Source organism: Somniosus microcephalus, chromosome 5 (genome assembly GCF_052327205.1).
Source record: "Somniosus microcephalus isolate GS21.2 chromosome 5, FLI_Smic_1.0, whole genome shotgun sequence".
Classification (NCBI taxonomy): domain Eukaryota; kingdom Metazoa; phylum Chordata; class Chondrichthyes; order Squaliformes; family Somniosidae; genus Somniosus; species Somniosus microcephalus.
The window spans coordinates 132,976,369-132,998,518 of record NC_140991.1 but is presented as its reverse complement, the minus strand read 5'-3'; the positions used below and the strand labels follow the sequence as shown (position 1 = coordinate 132,998,518).

At 47.9% G+C, this 22,150-nt stretch overlaps 1 protein-coding gene across 2 annotated transcripts in view; it reads right to left on the bottom strand.

Annotated features, from left to right (window-relative positions):
* galnt12 (UDP-N-acetyl-alpha-D-galactosamine:polypeptide N-acetylgalactosaminyltransferase 12) overlaps positions 1 to 22,150 on the bottom strand; it is a 115,496-nt gene that overhangs the window by 24,590 nt on the left and 68,756 nt on the right. For both annotated transcript variants that reach the window (XM_085988268.1, XM_085988267.1), the window contains exons 5-8: positions 18,476 to 18,593; positions 12,587 to 12,763; positions 8,200 to 8,331; positions 1,574 to 1,687 (exon numbers count right to left, since the gene is read on the bottom strand). In XM_085988268.1, coding sequence (XP_085844394.1) covers positions 1,574 to 1,687; positions 8,200 to 8,331; positions 12,587 to 12,763; positions 18,476 to 18,593 — 541 coding nt within the window. The remainder of the gene's footprint in view (positions 1 to 1,573; positions 1,688 to 8,199; positions 8,332 to 12,586; positions 12,764 to 18,475; positions 18,594 to 22,150) is intronic.

Sequence of the window (22,150 nt, the reverse complement as noted above, 5' to 3'; positions counted from 1 at the left end):
GTAAAATTGCAAAAGTTACTTTATTATTTAAGCAGGGAGGGGAGGGAGAAACCAGTTTAACATCAATTGTGGGGAAGTTACTGGAATCCATCAGAGACTGAGTGACCAAGCACATGGACAAGTATGAGCTAATTAAAGAGGTCAGCATGGATTTGTGAAAAGTAGGTCATGTCTGACTAATTTAGTTGAATTTTTTTTATGAGGATGTTGTCTATATGGACTTCCAGAAGACATCGGATAAGGTTCTGCACAAGAGATTAGCAAAAATTAAAGCACACAGAATTAGAGGCAATCTTATGACATTGGGTTGGGAATTGGTTGGGAGGTAGGAGACAAAAAGTAGGGATAAATGGAATGTGCTCTGATGGTTAGGATGTGACAAGTAGTGTTCCCCAGGAATCTGTACTGGAGACTCAGCAAGTCAGAAGGAAAAGTAAGTTGTGTGGATTTGGAGTAGAAACTTACAGAAGGAACATAAAACAGATTAAGTGAGTGGGCAAAACTATGGCAAATGGAGTTCAATGTGAGGTCATCCACTTTAGATCAGAGAAGGCAAATCAGACTATTTTCTGGAGACAGACTAGGAGCTGTGGAGGAGCATTCAAAAAGTGAGCAAGACGAGTTCCTGACCAAGGCTGATATCACTGCATACAAAATAGTAATTGGTATGTTGGGTGTTGTGTCTCATGATCACTGTGGTGTCTTGGAACACATTTTGATCGCCTTCAGAGGTCAGAGAGGAATTTCCTAGAATTCTTTTTTTTTCCTTAAATTGACCTAGAGTTTAAAAAAATTAAAATTATATTTTTAAACAAATTCCATACCCTTAGCACCGATTCCATGCCTCTCCCTGTTAAACCTAACTGTTCACAACCTCAGTACCCTTTTCAACCAAGCTGAGCTTCCGACTGCACATCACCTCAGTCGCAAAGACTGCCTGCTTCCACCTGTATAACAGTTTCCTTCTACCCCTACCTCAGCCCTGCTGAAATACTCACCCATGTCTTGGTCCCCTCCAGACTTTACAATTGCAGAGCTCTCCTGGCTGGCCTCCCATCTTCCACCCTCAAACTTTAGCTCATCCAAAACACTGCTACCTTCATTCTATCTGGAACAACTCCTGCTCGTCCATCACCCCTGTCCTCACTGATCTACACTGGCTCCCAGTCCCCCCACAATGCCTCAAATTAAAAATTCTCATCCTTCTGTTGAAGACCCTTTGTGGCATAGCTCCTGCCTCAAAACGATTTGAAGAGTTTCAAACTTTTTTTTTTTTTTTTTTAAATGTCTCCAATTATCTCCTCTTCTATAAAGGTGGCAATTCTTGCTGGAATTCAGGTGCAAGGGCAGTCCTCCAGTACCCTGCCTATTGCCTAATCTTTGTGTGTACCCCCAAAGAGCACTGACAGATCATTCAACAATGGAGGGCATCACAGCTGAGCCAGATCAAGGTTCTCACCGGATGTTCACATGCGCTTTCCAGCAGCAGTACAATGCCTTTACATACTAGACCATCAGGCAGGGAACAATGTTTTTAAACTTCGGTAATTAAACAAGATAAGCTACCACTCACCTGATTCTGGCCCATACCATGACATTGGTACAGGATCACTTTTTCTCCTGCAACATTGTGTTCACTTGGTGGATTGTAATCAAAGCAGTAGTTCATCATTCCCTTGTTCTTTAACTGAAGAAAGCAAAGAGAAGTATGGATATTAATTATTCTGTAGTGGGCACCAGACAGTAAAGTGTAGCTCCCTATTCACTTCTGAAAACTGAAATATATTTTTTTCTACAAAGCAAAACTACAATGTTCTTGGTCAAATTGGTGTTACATCAGCCAAAACCTCCCTCAGTTGGAACTGTATAATCAAAAGGGTCTTTGATGCTAGGAGGGTGTGCTTTCCACCATCCAAGAACGATAAATGGTAAAAGGGTGAATATTTCTTAATGTGTTCATGGGATAAGGGCTTCTGGATGTCATTGTAAAAAGACATTTCAGCCAATACCCTCAAGAGGCAATCTCAAAGCAACAAGCCAAATACAGTTTGATGTCTGGAAATTACCTCTTCGAGATAGGAGCTGTTTTTTTTAGGAAACAATGGGCCAGAATTTACAGGGTCTTCGATGGCATACGCCATCTTAATCCTTCTGAAAGGCCCCGCAAATTCCGGGTTTTCGCAGGCACTGCGCATGCGTGAAAACCCGGAACTTACGACCAGTCAAGGTACTTGCCCAACAACTGCCCACGAAACACTTGTGGCTGGTAAAAACAGGCGTAGGGCCTGCTTTCACCAGCACAAGGGTTATTATAAATCTTATTTAAAAATGAATAAAATTGATGCACAAACACTTAAAATTCATTTATGCAAATATTGCATTTTAAAATGTTTATAGTTATTTTTCAAAAAATTATTTTTTTTAATTGTATTTGGTGCAATGAAGGGACTTATAATTACATTTGAAAATCAGAACATTTATATTTATTAGAATTGTCTAAATTGTCTATTTATTTGGGGATTACATTGCATGTCAGTAGGGGATTCCGTTCGGAAATGATTGCAATGGAATCCTCCTTTCTCATTGGAGGAGCTGGCCCACGTGATCCCAGGTATGCTTCCGAACCGCCTACATCCCTGGGATCCGTGGGCCTTTACGCAGGCGTACACATGGAGGCCAGAGACCCGAACTCTCCATAGCTTTGGAGCCTGGAGGTAAGATCATAGATGTTTCGCGGTTTGGAGACGTACTCCGGAGATACGCCTCCAACTGCAAATTAAGGGCCATTTCCCCGTAAATGCAATGAAGAAGCCAGCAAACCAAGGGCACATTTTCACCACAAATCTCAATGGAAAATGCACCTTGCAGTCTTCAGCAGCTCCTTTCCCTATCACATCATGCTATACCACCCAACCTCCTACCTGTAAAGAAAGAACAGAGAGAAGAGAACAGATGAAAGCAAAGAGTTAAAGAGACCTGAATATATAGAGACCAACCATATTCTTCAACTTACCTTGTGCAACACTAAAGGAGATCTAAGAGTATTAAAAAATCTGCATTGTGCAGTCACACATAGACATTACATGGTTAACTGCAGAAAATGGTAATTATAGGAGCACCATCATCACAGGACTGCAGTGGTTCAAAGCAGCAGTCCATCACCTAAGGGCAACTGGAGATGGGCAATAAAGGAAGCCTTGCTAGTATCGTCCATATCCCAAGAATAATTTTTTTAAAGTTATCGGCTAGGTAGTTTCTCCAATCTTTTGAAATGATATGCATTCGAAGACAAACTGTAGGATTATAGCATAGCTTGATAGGTTTTGGGGAAAGCATATGCTGAATATAAGAAAAAGCCATGATATTGTTGATGATGGTCTCCTACTTCCACATCATATAAAACCCCAGGACATGCATCATTGTGCCAGTGCATTGTAACCAGAAACTAAACTGAAACTAATCAATTAACACTAACCCTGCCCCAAAACTACACTTCTGCAAGGTTTGAAGGGATGGATGAATGGATAGGATTGTGATGCTTGGAGGAGGAATATTCTTGCATAACAACCATAAGACCACCTGTTAGCATCGATCTATCAGTTACTGCTAGGCTGAATTTGGACTGCACTGTTTTGATGTAGGTATGTCTTGCGTGGGTCAGCACTGTGCTGTGTAAATTTCCAACTGTACACAGATTCTCTTGGTTTGTTTTTGGCTGCTTTATTTGTTCTGGAACCCGAATGGCGTTATCTCGTGATTCTTTCGGAACTTTTTCAACGGAGACGCGTGTAGTCGGTTCCCAGGGACTGAGTGGAGACTGCGCTTTGGAACTAGTTATTGTTCGGAGAAAGTTCACACATTCCTTTAATGGTCACAGAATACACCGAATCTGAAAACTCACTACAGAAAATGACATCAGCATTAACTGGAGTTGCTCTAACAGACACAGTCACCCAAAACCACCAGGAATTCACAGCCAAACGCACCTGGACTACTCAGGACGGGGGCATTCTCTGCTTGAGGCTGCTATTGCCTTTTCCACCAAGCATTTGCCCCATAAGTAGCCATTTCTGCTTTCCCAAGCACTCCAAACCAGAAAGGAAGGAGATATGCAATATATTGCTTGCTAGAATATATTTAATTTTTAGGTTAGCTTTTTAAAAAAAAAATTCACATATTTAATGTCCGTATATTTATTTAAAGTAAATGTTTATTTTTAAGTAAACAAACATTAATGTCCAAAGGAGTTTTTTTTTTTTTTTTTTTTTAAATGTCACTCTGGTTTCAAAGCCTTAAAAACGTCTAACATTTTTGAAACTGAGATTTTTGAAAGAGGAAGACGGTGACATATTACAGCTTTGCGAAAGATGGACTATTGACAAACGGATCGCCCCTCGATGTTTCAGAACTTTCCCAATCTCTAGACAGTGAGTGTCTTGGTGAACCTCTTCTGGCAAACTTTTGTTTTTATGTTTCAGTTCATGCAGAGAAAGGTGAGCTGTGGATGTGTAACAGTATGTGGGACTCTCTCACAGAAACATAGAAGACAGGAGCAGGAGTAGGCCATTCAGCCCCTCGAGCCTGCTCCGCCATTTAAAGAGATCATGGCTGATCATCCAAATTCAGTACCTGGTCCCTGCTTTCTCCCCATATCCCTTGATCCCTTTAGCCTTAAGAAATATATCTAACTCCTTCTTGAATATATTTAATGAATTGGCTTCAATTGCCTTTTGTGGTAGAGAATTCCACAGGTTCACCACTCTCTGGGTGAAGAAATTCCTCCTCATCTCTGTCCTAAATAACTTACCCCTTATCCTTAGACTGTGACCCCTGGTTCTGGACTCCCCACCATCGGGAACATCCATCCTGCATTTAATCTGTCTAGTCCTGTTAGAATTTTATAAGTTTCAATGAGATCACCTCTCATTCTTCTAAACTCCAGCGACAATAAGCCCAATCGACCCGATCTCTCCTCATACGTCATTCCTGCCATCCCAGGTATCAGTCTGGTGAATCTTCGCTGCACTCCCTCCATGGCAAGAACATCCTTCCTCAGATAAGGCGACCAAAACTGCACACAATACTCAAGGTGTGGTCTCACCAAGGCCCTGTACAACTGCAGCCAGACATCCTTGCTACTATACTCGAATCCTCTTGCTATGAAGGCCAACATACCATTTGCCTTCTTAACCGCCTGCTGCACCTGCATGCTTACCTTTAGCGACTTATCAGGCCCTGGGGATTTAGCGGCCTTCAATCCCGTCAATTTCCCTAACACCATTTCCCTACAAATACTGATTTCATTCAGTTCCTCCCTCTCATTAGACCCTATGTTCCCCGACATCTCTGGGAGGTTATTTGTGTCCTCCTTTGTGAAGACAGAACCAAAGTATGTATTTAATTGGTCAGCCATTTCTTTGTTCCCCACTATAAATTCCCCTGATTCTAACTGCAAGGGGCCTATGCTTGACTTCACCAATCTTTTTCTCTTCACATATCTACAGAAGCTTTTACAGTCACTTTTTATGTTCCCTGAAAGCTTACTCTCATACTCTATTTTCCCCCTCTTAATTAATCCCTTTGTCCTCCTTTGCTGAATCCTAAACTGCTCCCAATCCTCAGGTTTGCTGCTTTTTCTGGCCAATTTATATGTCCGCTCCTTGGATCTTATGCTATCCCTAATTTCCCTTGTTAGCCATGGTTGAGTCACCTTCTTTGTTTTATTTTTATGCCAAACAGGATGAACAAATTCTGTAATTCATCCATGCGATCTTTAAATGTTTGCCATTGCCTATCCACCGTCAACCCTTTAAGTAACGTTCCCCAAACCATCCTAGCCAACTCGCGCCTCATACCATCGTAGTTTCCTTTATTTAAATTCAGGACCCAAGTCTCTGATTCAACTACTTCACTCTCCAGCTGAATGAAGAATTCTATCATATTATGATCGCTCCGCCCCAAGGGGCCTCGCACAACAAGATTGCTAATTAATCCTTTCTCATTACATAATACCCAGTCTAAGATGGCCTGATCTCTAGTTGGTTCCTCGACATATTGGTCCAGGAATTCCTCCTACACAGTATTGTTACTAATTTGGTTAGCCCAATCTACATGTAGATTAAAGTCACCCATGATAATTGCTGTGCCCTTATTGCACACGTCTCTAATTTCCCATTTAATGCCATCCCCAACCTCAGCATTACTGTTTGTGGGCCTGTATACAACTCCCACTAACGTTTTCTGCCCCTTGGTATTTCTCAGCTCTACCCATACAGATTCCACATCATCAGAGCTAATATCCTTCCTTACTATTTTGTTTTAATCTCCTCTAACTAGCAATGCTACCCCACCTCCTTTTCCTTTTTGCCTGTCTTTCCCGAATATTGAATTCCCAGCCTTGGTCATCCTGGAGCCATGTCTCCGTAATCCCAATTATATCATAAAACACCCACTTGCACGCTGGATGCTTTGCACTCTTGCTTGGAGAAGTACAGTGGCCAATTGTACAGCTATGGCAGGGCTCATTAAACAGCAGCACTTCACCAAACTCTTCATGATTACAGGAAAAAGAGGCCCACAGAAGGAAGAGTTGTCAATTGGCACAGCACACCCAACCTCCACCTCAAAACTACCTGGAGGAGCTCATTCTGGATATAGTGAGCCACCACTTTGTGGGGTCCATTGAAGAGGGGCACACAAATAGCCATACTGTATCTGGAGGTTAGTACCCATTCCTGCAGCTTTTGATTCCCTCCATGTATTTGTCATAAACTCATGTATTCTATCCATAGGCAACTTAACCAGGCACCACAGTTTCAATGAGATCCCCCTCATTCTTCTAAACTCCAGCGAATATAAGCCTAATCGACCCAATCTCTCTTCATGTGTCATTCCTGCCATCCCAGGTATCAGTCTGGTGAATCTTCGTTGTACTCCCTCCATGGCAAGAACATCCTTCCTCAGATAAGGCGACCAAAACTGCACACAATACTCAAGGGGTGGTCTCACCAAGGCCCTGTACAACTGCAGCAAGACATCCTTGCTCCTATACTCGAATCCTCTCGCTATGAAGACCAACATACCATTTGCCTTCTTAACCGCCTGCTGCACCTGCATGCTTACCTACAGCGACTGGTGCACAAGGACACCCAGGTCTCGTTGCACTTCCCCTTTTCCCAATCTATTGCCATTCAGATAATAATCTGCCTTCCTGTTTTTGCCACCAAAGTGGATAACCTCGCATTTATCCACATTATACTGCATCTGCCATGCATCTGCCCAATCACCCAACCTGTTCAAATCATACTGGAGTTTCTCTGCATCCTCCTCAAAGCACACACACCCACTCAGCTTTGTGTCATTTGCAAACTTGGCGCTATCGGGCTGGATTTTGTCAATGGGGAGCTTTTGGAGGCAGGACTCCCACTTGTTGGGTTTTAGTCCCGCCTCCATCGACTTGTGGCCAACCTATGCTATTTTCCCTTGATTGACCTTGTTAAGCCCGCCCAGCGGGCTTAGCAGGCCAATTAAGGGAAAGCCAGTTACAGGTGACGTCAGCGCGTGCCACTTCATCTGTCAAGAGGTTTTGACAGATGAAATGTCATTGCTTGACAGCTCTGTGAAGCTGTCAAACACTGACAATCTGTCTTCTAAGTTGTGTCTTTACTCAAGACTCAATTAGAAAGCCTTCCTGACCAGAAAGCAGAAGGCTGCAGCTTTTGACAGTTCAGCGGCCATTCTGCTTTCTGCGCCAGTGAGTTGAGGGACTCCCGAGACCTGAAGGGAGGAAGCCTGCAGGAAGTAAAAGGTAAGTAAAACTTATTAAAACACTTTACACACCCCTCACACTTACCTCTGCACACATGCACCCATCTCACCTGCACACCAGACATCTCGGCCCCTCCAACCCCTGCAGACCAACGGCCCGCCTTGCTGACCCTGACGAGGTTCGGAGCCGAGGGAATCCCACGCTTCAGGGCTCAAAATAGGGATTAGCCAAAAAACTGCCTGTTAACTGGCAGTTAATTGGCATTAATCCCCTTCCCGCCTCAAGGAGGCGGGACCCGGCGCTGGTCAGCTACCCGCCTCCTGGCAAGATGGCATGGAGGTGGGTTGGGCACCCGCCCCCAAATTCTGCCATTTTCCCGGCAGTCCCGCCACCAAAGTGGCATTTGTCCAGATACAGCACAATATATTTACCATTCCAAAGAAACCTGGTCGATCCTCAGGTACATGGATATCTGGGCAAATATTGTCCAATAACCATCTGAAGTTTTTACATTGTAGATTCTCTCTGAGTTTTCTTCTCTCTGTTACATCACCATAAGGCTCCTGTAAATCAGCAAATGTGGTAAAAAAAATTAAAACCATGTTGCAGAAACTTCAAGAACATTCAAGGAATACAAAGGACTCGATTTTAACACAGCCGACGAGCGGGCTTTTAGGCGTGCGGGGGGTTAAAATTGCAAAACCTGGGGGTCGGGAGCCCCCCCCCCCCGCCGCCCGGCCTGGTTCCCGCCTCCACGCCATTTTAACCTAGGTGTGTCTGATTGACCCGAATCAGTCCCGCCTGCAACAGGCGGGACTGGTCTTTAGGGCCCTTAAACAGCACTGATTGGCCTTTATAATCCCATTTTAACAGGCCCTTGCCCATTTAACCCTTTTCCAACGTAAAACGCGCCTGGTGGGGATCACGCCTGTGAAACCTGGCGTGAACACTATTGGCTTGCTGACTATCAGCTGCAGGTCCAACATTAAAGAGGAGATTTGATCAGTCATCATTTGCAGGTGGCAGGACTTTGTTGCCTCAGGTCTGGGGCAACTTTTACCAGGCCTAACCACACCTGTGGAAGGTTGGAGCCTCATACACTTCTCCAGTGTGACCTCCTGCGAGACCCCTCTCACCACCCTCACTCAGCGCTTCCTCAACTGAGGCACCTACCAGAAGCATGGGAGGCCTTTTTTTCCTTCCCCTCTTGGCATTAGAGGGCCTCCAGCCCCATTCGCGAAATGACACACGCCACAGCTGCAGAAGCTGCCATCAGAATTTTTATGAAAAACAAACAACTGATGGCATTTCTACAAAATACACAGCATTTCACCCAAGTGACTATTTGTGCTTTATTTTCCTCTTACGCGTGCTCCTACGTAGTGGTTCCCCTGTGGCTTCAGCAGATGTGGAAGCCCCTTGCTCACTTTCCTGCTGCTCCTGTCTCGACACCTTTGGCGGGCGTCCTCTGGGATGGCGAGCCCGTGAGGGCTCGCCAGCAGTCTGCTGCTCCTGCGGCTGTGCAGGGATTGAGACCTCTATCTCCGTTGGGTGTGTACTCCGGCAGGGCTCTGACCGAGGACTCTGCAGTGGCATGGAAGTGTGTGCGCTTGGAGAGGAGCCCCCACTTCCTTGAGGTCTGCCACCAACCTCCCTCTCATGGGTCAGGTCCCCCTCAGTGCCTGCAAGTGGCTTGAGAGCAGCTTGCTGCACATCAGGGGGGCCATGGGGACCCATATCTACAATGGCAGTCCTACTCAGAAGGACTTCTATGAGGGTCTGGTTTCTCTGTTCAATAGATGCCCATCGCTCCTCAAGAGATGTCATTCTATTCTGAACACTCACCATGTTTTCCATACCCTGGCGACTAACCTCCTCCATGGCCGTAGCCCTCCTCTCCTCTACCGTAGCCAGCCTTACCATGGAGGCAGCAATCATTTCCACGTAGATAGCCATCCTTTCCGTGTTGATGCGTTCATGCACCAATGACTCCGCTCATGTTCGCTATGGGCTCCTCCATTCGCTCCACACTTGCAGCGACCTTAGAGACAAAACCTGCCAGAGACTCCTGCATCTGTGCCTGGAGTTCCATCACCTCTGATCTAACGGATGGACCCAGAGGCAGGGGGTCGACATGCAGCTGAGCCGAGCTGGCAGAGTCCTGCGCCCTCCGACGAGGACTCTCCACTACTGTCCCTGTCTTCACAATCTGCTGATGCTCACTTGTGAGCTGTGAAACACCAGGTGACACCACTGCTCTATGTCCCGAAGGTCCCACCGAGGTGTGAGTGTCTGCGCTGGTGCTGGGTGCGCTTATTTCTGCTGACGCTGCGCCCTCAGAGGTTGCAGATTCCTCTGAGGAGTCTGGAATCTCGGGCTCTTCCTCCTGCACAGTGGGGACGGGGGCTCTCGATGGTCCTGTGGGGGAGTCAAGGAAAAAGTTAGAGATGTGATGCCAAGGTTACATGCACATTGCATTTTGCAGATGATAATTCCAAATGATGTAGCTTCAGAATCATTATCAGCGACTCATGCAATGCCAATGAGAGAGATGGAAAACTATTCTGTCACCAGCTTGCAGGGATGCTCCTGTCTGTCCTTCCCCAACATCCACATCTCGGTCAGCCCCGGCAATCTCCAGGACGCCTTCCTCCCAGGGGGTGAGCTGGGCTAATGAGGGCAGCCCACCTCCTGTCCTGATTCGCTCTCTCCTGTTGTGAGCTCTCTTTTCCTGCAATGAGGGAGGCAAGTGGAGGTTGAGTGAGAATGAAGGAGTGAGTGCAGAGATTGCATAGCATAGATACTTAGGAGACAAAGATGGAGTGAGGTTGCAATACCAAGGGCCCTCCCTGTGTGTTGTCAGTTGTGTTCAAAGCATCAGAGTAAGAGGGAGTGTGAGGGCTGCATGGTGGCATAGTTCTGTGAATGTGAGCACAGAGAGAGGGAATGGGTAAGGGTGCATGGATGCGAGTGTCCAGTGGGATGTGGAGGAAGAGATGCTAAAGCTGAGTGCTGGTGAGGAAAGGCAATGGGGATCAGATTGAGGGTGATGGAAAAGTACTTACTTTTCCAGTGCAAAGGTGGTCATGGAATCTTTTCCTGCACTGCAACCACGTTCTTCGTGTGAGCCCCAAGCAGTTGACTTGACCTGCCACCTGTAGCCACACAGCCTTGGTCTGACTGGGAGGCCTCTTCCTCCCTGAAGAAGGGAGCAGGACCTCCCTGTGGGCCCTAGGGGGAGGGGGAGGGGGAGGAAAGCAGGGAGAGACAGGGGGAGGGAGAGAGGGTGAAGGAGGAAAAAAAAGAAAGAGTGAGGGGGTGGGTGAGTTGGGAAAGAGTGAGGGGGTGGGAGAGGGAGGGAGAGCTCGCCTTCTTCCTTCCTTCCTTCTTTTGCAGGGGTCCATCGGGCCAGGCCTTAGGTGCTCCTTCCCCCCCTCTCCAGGCTAATCCCAAACTAAATCCAGCAGTCTCTCTCTCTCTTCACCCCAGTCTCTCTCTTCTTTCCCCCCAGTCGCTTTCTCCCCCCCAGTCTCTCTCTCTCACACACAATCACTCCATTTTCACAAGTGGACCTATTTTATGACAAACTCAAAAATGTCCAAAGCTAGGGGGAAAAAGTACAATGGATTTTTTTTTATGGTTTTGTCTTGCAAAAATGTTTTCTTTCAACTTCACTTGCGAGTTTTGAAATCATTCTGATTTTTGTTTTAACGTTCTAATTTTTCTTTCTGTAATTTTGTCGCCAAATTGTATGTGCATCATCCAAATACACCGCAGCATACCAGATGTTTCCTTTTCACTTAATATCATTGAGTTCATTCTAGTTTCTGAATTTTAAAGATTAAATCAACTTCAAAAATCAGAAAGGTAACATTCATGCCACACAAGTGCCAAGCAATGACCATCTCCAACAAATGAGAGTTTAACCACTGCCCCTTGACATTCAATGGCATTACCATCGCCGAATCACCCACCAACAACATCCTGGGGGTCACCATTGACCAGAAACTTAACTGGACCAGCCACATAAATACTGTGGCAACAAGAGCAGGTCAGAGGCTAGGTATTCTGCGGCGAGCGTCTCACCTCCTAACTCCCCAAAGCCTTTCCACCATCTACAACGCACAAGTAAGGAGTGTGATGGAATACACTCCACTTGTCTGGATGAGTGCAGCTCCAACAACACTCAAGAAGCTCGACACCATCCAGGACAAAGCAGCCCGCTTGATTGGCACCCCATCCACCACCTTAAACATTCACTCCCTCCACCACCAGCATATCGTGGCTGCAGTTTATACCATCTACAAGATGCACTGCAGCAACTCGTCAAGGCTTCTTTGGCAGCACCTCCCAAACCTGCGACCTCTTCCATCCAAAAGGACAAGGGCAGCAGGCGCATGGGAACACCATCACCTCTAAGTTCCCCTCCAAGTTACACACCACCCTGACTTGGAAATATAGCTCCGATCCTTCAACGTCGCTGGGTCAAAATCCTGGAACTCCCTACCCAACAGGCCTGAGAGTACCTTCACCACACGGACTGCAGTGGTTCAAGGCGGCGGCTCACCACCACCTTCTCAAGGGCTACTAGGGATGGGCAATAAATGCTGGCCTTGCCAGCGACACCCACATCCCATGAACGAATAAAAAAACATTTTTTTTTTTTTTTTTTTTATAAAATGGTTCTCGAAACACAAAACAATCAAGTTCAATTTCTAAAATGGGTACAATGCTTGAACTTTAAAAATCACCTATTGTACACTTCATATTGGAACACTTTTTTATGCTAAGTATGTAAATTTAATGGATACTGCTCACCAAACGGGCGTGTGGATTCCTGTGATAGTACAGTTCTTTATATTCATCCATCCAGACCTCTGCAGCACGTACGCTGTTTGCCAGAGCTTTACTCCTTGAATAAGGAGCTTGTTTAGGAAATACATGGCCTACATGAGAACAGGGATGTATTTCTAAGAATCCCCCACACTGCCAAATCTGAAAAAAAGCAAGTTGTTTTGACAGAATACATAAAAATTCATTTTGTAAGTCGATTAATATTTTATACTCCGATTCCTTACATCTAGTATGATTCAATATTTTCTGGACTTTTCTGCTCAAAACTGATAATTTTCCAAGCTATGGTTCGTTAAGCCCGAACATTTGCAACATGGGTTTTGGGGATGGAGGGGTGGTAAGAAGTGAACTGATGATAATTACGACAAGCACACTTGTCAATGTTTCTCATTCCTACTCCAGATACTGAGACTAATTGCAGCCTCCACACAACTGCAGTGACTGTGATCAGCAAGTCCACACAGGCTATGGATCAACCCCAGGACGTTCCTGGTCTGTAGTACAACTACCACACCAAGCAGTGGATTTCCACATTTAGCTAGCAGGAGAGCCACTACTGCATCTTCTCGTGAGGCATTGAAAGGCTCCAGGGCACTGAAGTAAAGCAGTTTGCAAGGAGTTGTTTTATGCCAGATACATTCACAGAATCCAATATATGTGTTATATGCCTTATGATGATTTATTGTAACTTTTAGCATAATTTTTAAGTACCAGTATATAAACAGCAAACCTAGTTTGTAATTAAATGAATCCTTTACAAAAATGGTTTAATTAAATGTGGAACTGAACTACAAATAGCTGGTGCACACTGGTACCAAGTCCAATTACATTAACTTCACTTTGTTATTAAGTCAGGAAGTGAGGCAAGGTTACTAAATCACAGGTTTATCAGGAACCTCGTCTGCAGAAATCCTGTTCCATCTTAATTTCTGTAAATATAATTGGTGATAACTTAGTAATCTTAACCTCCAAACTGGTATTTTGTGGTGATGATCCAAAACACATTGTTTTGAAACTTATTTTCTTCCCATATCCACAGCCACCCCACCCCCCACTGTAAAGATAAAATATATGGCACTGTGGGGGGACTACGGTCTCCCGCGTAAAGAAATAGGCAACACAGCGAGCTACAAGAAATAGGTCTTTACTCCAACTCTCACAATACAGTACTGAACCTGTGATGACTCACGGATTGGTCACCTGCTGGAACCTGATAGAAGGAAAACCAATCAGCAGCAGGCAAGTCTGAACGTGCCTTATTCCTCTCAGCTTGCAACTGTCTTGCGGGGGGGGGGGGGGGGGAATACAGCAGTTAAAAGGGGATTATACAGGTTTATCTACATACACACGGTGTTTCCCCAATGTGGCAACATACGCCCCCCCCAGAATCCTCGTTAACTGTAAAAGTCAGTCTCTGCGGAGGTTTGACCAAGCGGCCGTAGTAGCCATCTGGCGTGTGAGGAGGGCTGTCTGGGAGGTCGGCCGGTTGGTTCGTCGGCTGGTCTGCCGGTGGGCTGGCTGGACGGGCTGCCGGCGAAGGTGGGGCGGCGGCCGGGAAGTAAGGTTCTGGCGTGTCTTGGTCCTCTTGTGGGGCCGCCAACGCGGGAGGTCTACCCCGCCGTGGGGGAAGAGCCGGCCGAAACGGGAAGCTGAGGTCCAGGTGCGCCGGTTTGAGGCGGTCTACTGAAATAAGGTCCGGCTTCCCGCCGACATCGATAAGAAAAGCTTTGTCCCCCGTCTCCAATACTGGGAAGGGGCCGGTGTATGGTGCCTGCAGCGGGCCTCTGTGCGCGCCCCGGCGCACGAAGACGAACTCCGCATGTCGTAAGTCTCGAGGTACGTAGGACGGCTGCGGGCCGTGTTGCGAAGTGGGCACTGGACAGTATTGCTGGGCCGCGTCCTGGTGCAGGGAAAGCTGTCTGGCGGCCGACCACGGCTCCGTTGTCAGGGGGAGGAAGTCGCCTGGTACTCTGAGCGGTTGGCCGTAGACCATCTCGGCCGCAGAGGCGCGGAGGTCCTCCTTGGGCGCGGTACGCAATCCCAGGAGAACCCAGGGTAGTTTGTCGATCCAGCTGGTGTCGGCCAGGCTGGTGCGGAGGGAGGCTTTCAAAGAACGATGAAAGCGCTCGCAGAGCCCGTTGGCCTGCGGGTGGTAGGCTGTTGTCCTGTGCAACTTGGTGCCGAGGCCGGCAATGATGGCATTCCACAAGTGGGAGGTGAACTGGGGGCCTCTGTCCGAGGATATGTCGGTCGGCACGCCGAACCAGGCCACCCATGTCGAGACGAATGCTCGTGCGACGTCGGTCGTGGTGGTGGAGGCGAGGGGAACCACCTCGGGCCATCTGGTGGTGCGGTCGACGATCGTGAGGTGTGTAAAACCGCGCGACGGCGGCAAGGGGCCTACCAGATCGACGTGGACGTGGTCGAAACGCCTATCGGGCACCGGGAAACACTCCAATGGCGCCTTGGTGTGCTGCTGGACCTTAGCACGCTGACACGGCACGCATGTGTTGGTCCGGTCTCTCACATCCTTGTGGAGTCCAGGCCAGGCGAACTTGGCGGACATAAGTTTCTGAGATGCACGCATCCCTGGATGTGAAAGGCCGTGGATGATGTCGAAAACTCGCTTGCGCCAGGCGGATGGAACGACCGGCCTAGGCGAGGGGACTGAGACGTCGCACAGGAGGGTTGTGCCGGCTGCGTGGAAGTGGATGTCGGCCAGGGTGAGGCTGGTAGTTGACGTCCCGAGGGCCTGGATCTCCGCGTCGGCAGCCTGGTCTCTCGCTATGCTGGCGTAGTCGACGCCCAGGTGCACTGCGTGGAGCGAGGGTCTTGAGGGGCAGTCGGCCACCAAATTGTCCTTGCCGGCGACGTCGTGGATGTCCATGGTGAACTCCGAAATGAAGTTGAGTTGGCGCTGTTGGCGCGCGGACCAGGGTTCGGTTACTTTGGCCATGGCGATAGTGAGCGGCTTGTGGTCCACGAATGCGGTGAACGGCCGGCCTTCCAGAAGGAAACGGAAGTGCCGGATTGCCAGGAACAGGGCCAGGAGCTCTCTGTCGAACGTGAAGCCCGCGAACCTGTGTTGACTCACGGATCGTTCATGCGCAGCTGTCGGCTGAAAAATGCCAGTGGCTGCCACGCGCCTTCGACCCACTGTTGCTGGGCGGCGCCGACGGCGTAATCCGAGGCGTCCGTGGTGAGGGCGGTCTTGGCGCCTGGGACGGGGTGGGCCAGTAATGTGGCGTTGGCCAAGGCGCTTTTGGTCTGGTGGAAGGCTGTCACCATCTCGCTGGACCAGGTGAGTTGCTCTTTGCCCATTTTGCCCCTGGTGGCTTCGTAGAGGGGGCGCATGAGTGCGGCGGCCTTGGGCACGAACCGGTGATAGAAATTGACCATCCCCAAAAATTCCTGCAGCGCCTTAACCGAGGTGGGCTGGGGAAAGTCCGCCACCGCCTGCACCTTGGAAGGTAGGGGAATGGCTCCCCTTGGCGAGATTCTGTGGCCGAGAAAGTCAATTTGGGCTGCTCCGAACTGGCATTTGGCCAGGTTGACGATTAGCCCGTGTTGGCTGAGGCGCTGGAAAAGGGAGCGCAAATGCGCGATGTGCTCGGCCTTGCTGGTACTGGCCACGAGGATATCGTCCAGACAGACGAACAGGAAGCTCAGGTCCTGTAGGACGGAGTCCATGAGCCGTTGGAAGGCTTGTGTGGCGTTCTTAAGCCTGAAGGGCATGCGCAGGAACTCGAACAGTCCGAAGGGGGTGATGACCGCCGTCTTCTGGACGTCTGCGTGGTGGACGGGGACCTGATGGTAGCCGCGAATCAGGTCGACCTTGGAAAAGACGGACTTTCCTGCTAGGTGTGCCGAGAAGTCTTGGATGTGCGGAATGGGGTATCTATCGGGCGTGGTGGCGTCATTGAGCCGTCTGTAGTCGCCGCAGGGGCGCCAGCCACCGCCCGGCTTGGGCACAATGTGGAGGGGGGACGACCAGGGGCTGTTCGAGCGGCGGATGATGCCCAGTTTTTCCATCGTGGCAAATTCTTCCTTGGCCACCGCCATTTTGGCTGGGTCCAGGCGTCTGGCTCGAGCGAACACTGGTGGTCCCGTAGTGGCGATGTGGTGCTCGACCCCATGCTTGACTGCCGTGGCTGAGGTGGTCGGTTGTGTGAGCCTCGGGAAATCTGCGAGTAGGCGGGCGTAGTCGTCATGCGCCGGGCTGTTGCTCTGCTGGCAGGCCAGTGAAGCGAAAGTTGCTGCGTCGATCAGGCGCCTGTCGCGGACGTCGACCAGGAGTCCGTGGGCGCAAAGAAAATCGGCGCCCAGCAAAGGATGTGCCACCGAGGCCGTCACGAAATCCCACGCAAATTGCTGGCCGTTGAAACAAACCTCGGCCCGTCGCTTTCCGAAAGTAGCGATGGCTGCGCCATTTGCCGCCACGAGGGGTGGGCCGCTGCGGCCTGCCTGGATGTCGAGCTGGGAGGCAGGAATTATGCTGCATTGGGCTCCGGTGTCGCAAAGGAATCTGCGCCCTGAAAGAGAGTCGGTTATGTATAGCAGTTTACCTGCGGTGCCGATGGCCATCGTGGCGGCGGGGGTGCGGTCGAGCGGGCCTAGGCGGCGGCGCGGGGCTGGTGCGTTGGGCCGGGCGGCCATCTTGGTTTGATCGAAAGAGCAGGGTGCTCTGCAGCTTTGGGCCTTGTGGCCGAAACGCGCGTGGTAGTAGCATAGTTCTGCGGCCTGGCGTGGCGGCGCGCGCTCGGTGGCGTCGGGGAGCCTCGCGGCTGCACAGCCGAGTTGGGCGACGGCAAAAACTTTGTCCGCGGTGGCTGCCAGTTGTACGCAGTCTGTGATCGGGGACCCCGCGAGGGCAGTCTGTACCTGCTGAGGAAGCAGGCTGAGGAAAAGGGCCCGAAACAAAAAGCACTGCGGTGCAGAGCCCAGGAGCGCAAGCATCCGGCTCATCAACTCGGTTGGGGTAGAATCGCCGAGGCCTGGTAGTGAGAGAAGCCTGCAGGCCCTCTCCTCCTTGGACAGGCCGTAAGCCTGCAGCAAGCGGCCCTTAATGGTTGAGTACTTGCTGGTCTGTGGTGGGTTCCCCAGCACGTCGAGAACTTCGGCGGCGGTAGAGCTTGCTCGTGCTGAGACTACGTGGAGGTACCTTTCTTCATCGTCTTGAACCCTGCGAAGGGTGAATTGGGCCTCCGAGTGCGCGAACCAAGCTGGTGCTTGGTGTTCCCAGAAGGTGGGGAGCTTCAAGGACGCGGCGCCGGCCGACATCAGGCTGCTGCTGGTTGCCATCGGGTCGTTGCTGGCCTCTGTAGGGCTGCGTGAGTCGGGGGCTTCGGCCGCCGACATTCGGGGTCACCAATGTGGGGGGACTACGGTCTCCCGCGTAAAGAAATAGGCAACACAGCGAGCTACAAGAAATAGGTCTTTACTCCAACTCTCACAATACAGTACTGAATTCGTGAAGCCCGCGAACCTGTGTTGACTCACGGATTGGTCACCTGCTGGAACCTGATTGGTTTTCCTTCTATCAGCAGCAGGCAAGTCTGAACGTGCCTTATTCCTCTCAGCTTGCAACTGTCTTGCGGGGGGAGGGGAATACAACAGTTAAAAGGGGATTATACAGGTTTATCTACATACACACAGTGTTTCCCCAATGTGGCAACGCCACAGCACTACCATTACCGAAGCAGTAGCTTTAACAGGGATAGTTCTCCTCCACAGAATTAACCAGAGACCATTCTAACTTTTCCTCCAAAGCATCACCAAAGGAATAACTTTCAATTTAAAATTCTAACACTTAATTTAAAACACTTCTAACTTAAGGACAAATTAAGTTCGTACTCTGAAGGAAAATTCCAGGTTCTCTCCTCCCCAGATTTCCATCCCTGTGTCATACGTGCCCAGATAATCGAAGTACTTCTTACTGACAGCAAACAGCCCTCCAGCCATGGTGGGAGACCTGTTGAGACAGAGCTACTTCAATTATTTAGAAATAACTTTTGGACTGGATTCTAATCAGTAAAATTCATGAGCAAAGTAGCAATAACTAATTTTTAACCAATATTTATGATTATTACATAGGATATACAGCACAGAAACAGGCCATTCGGCCTAACCAGTTCATGTCATCGTTTATGCTCCACTGGAGCCTCATCCAGTGTTTCCTCGTCTAAATCTATCAGCATAACCCTCTATTCCCTTCTCCCTCATATGCTTGTCTAACCTCCCCTTAAATGCATCTATACTTTTCGCTTCAACCACTCCCTGTGGTAGCAAGTTTCACATTCTCATCACTCTTTGGGTAAAGAAGTTTCCTCTGAATTCCCTATTGGATTTCTTGATGACTATCTTATATTGATGGCCTCTAGTTATGCTCTTCTGGAAACATTCTCTCTGTATCCACTCTATCAAAACCTTTCATAATTTTAAAGACCTCTATTAGGTCACCCCTCAGCCTTCTTTTTTCAAGAGAAAAAAAAGAGACCCAGCCTGTACATCCTTTCCTGATATGTATACCCTCGCATTTCTGGTATCATCTTTGTAAATCTTCACTGCACCCTCTCCAGTGCCTCTATCTTTTTTATAATATGGCGACTAGAAATGTACGCAGTACTCTTAAGTGTGATCTAACCAAGGTTCGGTACAGGTTTAGCATTACTTCCCTACTTTTCAATTCTATCCCTCTAGAAATAAACCCTAGTGCTTGGTTTGCTTTTTTATTTATGGCCTTGCTAACCTGTGTCACAACTTTTAGTGATTTGTGTATTTGTACTCCAAGGTCCCTTTGTTCCTCCACCCCTAGACTCGCACCCTCCAAGTGATAAGTGACCTCCCTACTCTTCCTACCAAAATGTAATACCTCATATATCTGTGTTGAACTTCATTTGCCAATTATATGCCCATTCTGCAAGTTTATTAATGTCCTCCTGTAATTTGTTGCAGTCCTCCTCAGTATTGACTATCCTCTTCCCCTACCCCTCCCCCCCCCCCCCCCCAAAATTTGGTGTCACCCGCAAATTTAGAAATTGTGTTTTTGATTCCAAAGTCTAAATCGTTAATATAAATAAGCCCTGGGGTGGCGGGACAGCCAGGAAAATGGCAGAATCTGGGGCGGGTACCCATACCATCCCCAACCCGCCTCCGTGCCATCTTCCCAGGAGGCGGGTACCCGACCCGCACCAGGTCCAGTCTCCTGGAGGTGGGATGGGGATTACAGCCACTTAACTGCCTGTTAACAGGTAGTTAAGAGGATGAACCACATTTTTCCATCATAGGTGCGGGCTTCCTGACGTCGGGAAACCCCGCCAGGGTCAGCAAGGCGAGCAGTGGGTCTGCAGGGGTCTGCAGCGTGCCTTATCTGAGGAAGGATGTTCTTGCCATGGAGGGAGTGCAGCGAAGATTCGCCAGACTGATACCTGGGATGGCAGGAATGACGTCTGGAGAGAGATTGGGTCGATTAGGCTTATATTCGCTAGAGTTTAGAAGAATGAGAGGGGATCTCCTTGAAACTTATAAAATTCTAACAGGACTAGACAGACTAGATGCAGGAAGGTTGTTCCCGATGGTGGGGGAGTCCAGAACCAGGGGTCACAGTCTAAGGAGAAGGGGTAAGCCATTTAGGACTGAGATGAGGAGGAATTTCTTCACCCAGAAAGTGGTGAACCTGTGGAATTCTCTACCACAGAAGACAGTTGAGGCCAATTCATTAAATATATTCAAGAAGGAGTTAGATATATTTCTTAAGGCTAAGGGGTTCAAGGGATATGGGGAGAAAGCAGGGACAGGGTACTGAATTTGGATGATCAGCCATGATCGCATTGAATGGCGGAGCAGGCTCGAGGGGCCGAATGGCCTACTCCTGCTCCTATCTTCTATGTTTCCATGTTAAGTGCTCTATGGAGGTGAGTGATGGGTGCAAGTGTGGAGAGGTAAGTATCTGAAGTGAATGAAAAGTGATAGAAAAAGTTTCCTTACTTTTGTTTCTTCCTGCAGGCTTCAATCATTGGGGATGCGGAGGCTTCGGCATCTCAATGGCAGAGATGACAGAATGGCTGCTGCATTCTCCGATGCAACAGCCATCTGCTTTCTGCTCACAAAATAGGTTTGGTGAGCCTCGAGTACAAGAACTCACCAAACAACAGAGAATGTCAGTGTTTGACAGCTTCTCAAAGCTGTCAAACGATGACAATTTATCTGTCAAAATTTGACAGATGAAACATCATATGCTGACGTTCTCTGTAACCAGCTTCCCCTTAATTGGCCTACTGAGCCCACTGGGTGGGCTTAACAAGGTCAATCAAGGAGAAATAGCGTGGGTTGGCCCCCAAGTCGATAGAGGCGGGACTAAAACCAGACAAGCAGCAGTCCCGCCTCCAATGCGCCCCCACTGGCAAAATCACCTCCTATGTTTTTGGTTTCTAGATGTTCTTCTATGTTCTCCATTAGTAGGGATTCCATTATTTTTCCTACCACCAATGTTAAGCTGACTGATCTATAATTCCCTGGACATGTTCTATCCGCTTTCTTAAATATAGGTATTATGTTAGCTATCCGCCAGTCCTCTGGCACTACACCTTTTTCTAACGAATTATTAAATATATGTAGTAATGCCTCTGCTATCTCTTCCCTAGATTCTTTTAAAATGTGTGGATGCAATCCATCTGGACCAGGGGTTTTATCCTCTGAGTTTGATTAGTTTATTTAATATATCCCCTTATCTGTTCAGAGAATCTGTAGCCTAGTCCAGCAATTTATGAAATTTCAACCCTTCAAAGAACTGGTTCTGTTTATAAACAAATATTTGAATATTTCAGTTAAGTATTAATTTCAGTGTGTTAATTTTAAGTCACATGTTGTTTATTAGACAAGTCTATATACATCCATACTATGATTGTGTGAAGTGAATATGAAAATTTTATGCAATGTTAATATAGTACAATATATAGACTAATGAATAAGGTCAGAGCATGTGGAGTCAGGGGACAAGTAGCAGAATGGATAGCTAGTTGGCTGCAAGACAGAAAGCAGAGAATAGGGGTAAAGGGCAGCTATTCAGATTGGCAGAAGGTGGGAAGTAGGGTTCCATAAGAATCAGTGCTGGGACCACTGTTGTTCACAATTTCTATTAACAATTTAGAACTTGGAATCAAAAATATTTTGTAAATTTGTGGACGACACCAAATTGGTGTCGATAGTCAATACTGCAGACGACTGCAACACATTACAGGAAGACATGAATGAACTTGCAGAATGGGCATATAATAGGCAAATGAATTTCAACATAACAAAATGTTATACCTCACATTTATCGAAGAAAAATAAGGAGGCCACTTATTACTTGGAAGGTAAGAATCTAAATGGGGTAGAGGAGCAAAGGGATCTGGTAGTACAAATAAACAAATCACTAAAAGTAGCTATGCACGTCAATAAGGCCATAAAAAAAGCAAACCAAGCACTAGAGTTTATTTCTAGAGGGACAGAATTGAAAAGTAGAGAAGTTATGTAAATTTGTACTGA